General features: G+C 42.8%; 1 protein-coding gene across 3 annotated transcripts in view; it reads left to right on the forward strand.

Moving 5' to 3' along the window:
* The first annotated feature begins 1,413 nt into the window (after nt 1-1,413).
* LOC107104273 (tumor necrosis factor receptor superfamily member 26-like) overlaps nt 1,414-2,754 on the forward strand; it is an 8,581-nt gene continuing 7,240 nt past the window's right edge. Inside the window, exons 1-5 of one of the 3 annotated variants that reach the window (XM_015404242.1) lie at nt 1,414-1,623; nt 1,703-1,831; nt 1,925-2,036; nt 2,110-2,201; nt 2,286-2,384. In XM_015404242.1, the coding sequence (XP_015259728.1) occupies nt 1,458-1,623; nt 1,703-1,831; nt 1,925-2,036; nt 2,110-2,201; nt 2,286-2,384 (598 nt within the window). In that variant the 5' untranslated portion in view covers nt 1,414-1,457. The remainder of the gene's footprint in view (nt 1,624-1,702; nt 1,832-1,924; nt 2,037-2,109; nt 2,202-2,285; nt 2,385-2,754) is intronic. The other 2 variants (XM_015404243.1, XM_015404241.1) reach the window with 2 other exon arrangements.

Consider the following 2,754-nt stretch of genomic DNA (forward strand, 5'->3'; position numbering starts at 1 on the left):
CTGCAGCTAGATTATTGCCATAAATTACTGTAGGACTGCATCTAGATTATTGCAGCTAGATTATTGCATCTAGATTATTGTATCTAGATTATTGCAGCTAGATTACTGCTGGACTGTATCTAGATTATTGCAGCTGGATTACTGCTGTGCTGTTTTTTCAGGAAGGCTTCTGTAGGGAAAGATGCAGAGAACCAACATGATGGATTCTGTGTTTGGTTTCTGGTCCAGATGAAGTGAAGCTGATTACTAATCTGGAGTCTGTTCCTCTAAGCTGTCCTCCGTGTCCTAATCCACAAACTAATCCACAATCACTGATGGATTCATTGTAAACTGGAATATAGAGACTTTAAACAGGCCTTCAGCTGACAGAGCGACTCACTGAGAGCAGGAATTATACCAAGATGATAAAAATATAGAGATAAATTTCTCTGTCAATATCCAGAACTTCTCAGGTGGAAAAGTTTTAGTTTCACCTGTTTTAATTATGTAAAAATCAACTTTAATAAATAAACCTTTGGTGATTCAAACTTTTTATTGATTAATCTAAAAAGCATTCGGCTGATTAATCGGTTTGAGGTTCCGATCTTGTTTGTTTCTTCTGATTCATGCTGCAGAGAACGAATGAATGAATCATGTCTCCACCTTTCCTGTTTTCCTGGATGGGTTCGACCTGAGAGTAAACAGCGGCGTTTAAAAGGGGGCGTGGCCTGTACTTCAGCCTTATGACTCACTGTCGGGGGAAGCGGTTTGATCAGGGGGAGCTCAGCCAATCAGGGAGTAAAGTCCAACCTTATCTCTGTTCGCTGCCTGAGGCCGGTCATTGCCTTATTGGGGCTTTCCTTAAACTTTAAAGGAGGCTAATTAAAAGTAAAGCAACTTATTGCCTAATTTGGCTTCTTCTCCTTATGAGACAATGATCTAAACTTCAGTGGGAAATAATGAGAATCTTGTAGCATTTTGCAGAGTTTTCCATCAGTTAGTCGGTGATCAGGGATGCAGGGATTGCTTTTTATTGCTTAAACTTTTTTTAAAACTAATAGAAATACATGAAAAATACACTTTAGCAAGGAAATCTTTAGGTTACAGTTTAACATTAGAATCACGACTGAAACAATGAATCAGATTAATCGATTATTGAAATAATCAACTAATTCAGTAATCGATTAATCATTAAATGGAGTAAAGAGAGGCCTTTAGCTGGCAGAGGAACCCACTTACAAATAAATATTTTATCTATAAGATAAAAAAGCTTTTTCATCTGTCAATATGATTTATCCATACTTAAGTAGAAAAGTTTTAGTTTCACCTGATTTAATTTCGTAAAACAAACCATTTGCTATAAAATTAGTAATCAATTAATTGACAGATTAATGGATTAGTAAAATAATGGTGAATCGGCAGCAGAGATCAGACCATCTAAGTGTTTAAAGTTCGTCTCCCTGCTCCATTTCAGCAACATGTCCGCCTTCTGCTGTTCTCCACAGGTCTGGTGGACGTTGGTAGCCGTCCTCCAGGTCGGCGCGGCGCACCCCCACCGAGGCGCCAGGGCAGGTCGCTCCGCAGCCTGCAGAGAAGACACAGAGTACCTGCACAGCAGCATCTGCTGCTTGAAATGTGAAGCCGGTAAGAAACACGGAGGCTGCAGCCGTGAGCCGAGTGAAACGCTGAAGGTCGGATCCACAGACTGCTGCTTCTGTTGCAGGTCAGTTCGTGAAGAGCCACTGCACCGAAGCCGGACAGAAAGGAAGCTGTGAAAAATGCGAGGATGGGACGTTCACCGAGCATGCCAACGGGTTGAAACAGTGCATCAAGTGCACCCAGTGCCCCCCAGGTAATCCTGCTCTACGGTTACTGATCGTAAAGACGTTCCATGCTGCATCGGTTCAGAGCGCGCTGAGCACGAACTCTGCTGTTTAACCATCAGATCAGGAAATGCTCAGGGCCTGCACCCCCACCCAGGACACCGTCTGTCAGTGCAAGCCAGGGAGGTACTGCCATCCAGACGAGGCGTGTGAAATATGCAAGAAGTGCAGGAGGTCAGTGAGTGCAAACGCCCAGATGATCCGTTCACTACTGCGGCTAACTCTCTGGGTTCTCTGCCTCTAACAGCTGTAAAGGTGATGAGGAGGTTGTGAAGAACTGCACCTCAACCAGCGACACCGAATGCAAGAAGATCCAGCCCAGATCTACAGCAGATGAAGGTAAAGACATTCTTCTTGGAACCATTTCTGCATCATATTCTGAGTTGCTCTGATGTTTGTCTGTTTGTTGGGTTTTTCTCTCAGCCCTGACCAAGATGGCCGTTGGACTGTGTGTGTCTGCTGGGATCATTTTGGTGGCTTTGTTAATCTTCGTCATCTGGAAGAAGAGACGAGGAACAGCAGGTAGGAATAAATCCCCAGGTTACATTGATTACATCATCAATGTAGATGATGGAAGCAGAATGGCTCCATGAGCAGCACTTCTAGTTGATGTTTCTCACCATAAAGGCCTGAACTGGAAAGTGCCTTGAGATGACTTGTGTTGTGAATTGGTGCTATAGAAATAAACTGAATTGAATTGAACTGAACTAAACACACCGGCTGCGTATAACTTTTAATCTCAGATCCGATTTTATAGAGAGGCTCTGACTAGGCAGGACGAGCAGATTATTTTCAATTCTGTCTCTCTGCTATAAACACATTAAAACAATTTCCCACTTTTGAGTTGAACAGAATATGAAAAGTTTAGGGATGCACGATATTGGGATTTTGG

This window comes from Cyprinodon variegatus, unplaced genomic scaffold (assembly GCF_000732505.1).
Source record: "Cyprinodon variegatus isolate N-32 unplaced genomic scaffold, C_variegatus-1.0 Scaffold1674, whole genome shotgun sequence".
Taxonomy (NCBI): Eukaryota; Metazoa; Chordata; class Actinopteri; order Cyprinodontiformes; family Cyprinodontidae; genus Cyprinodon; species Cyprinodon variegatus.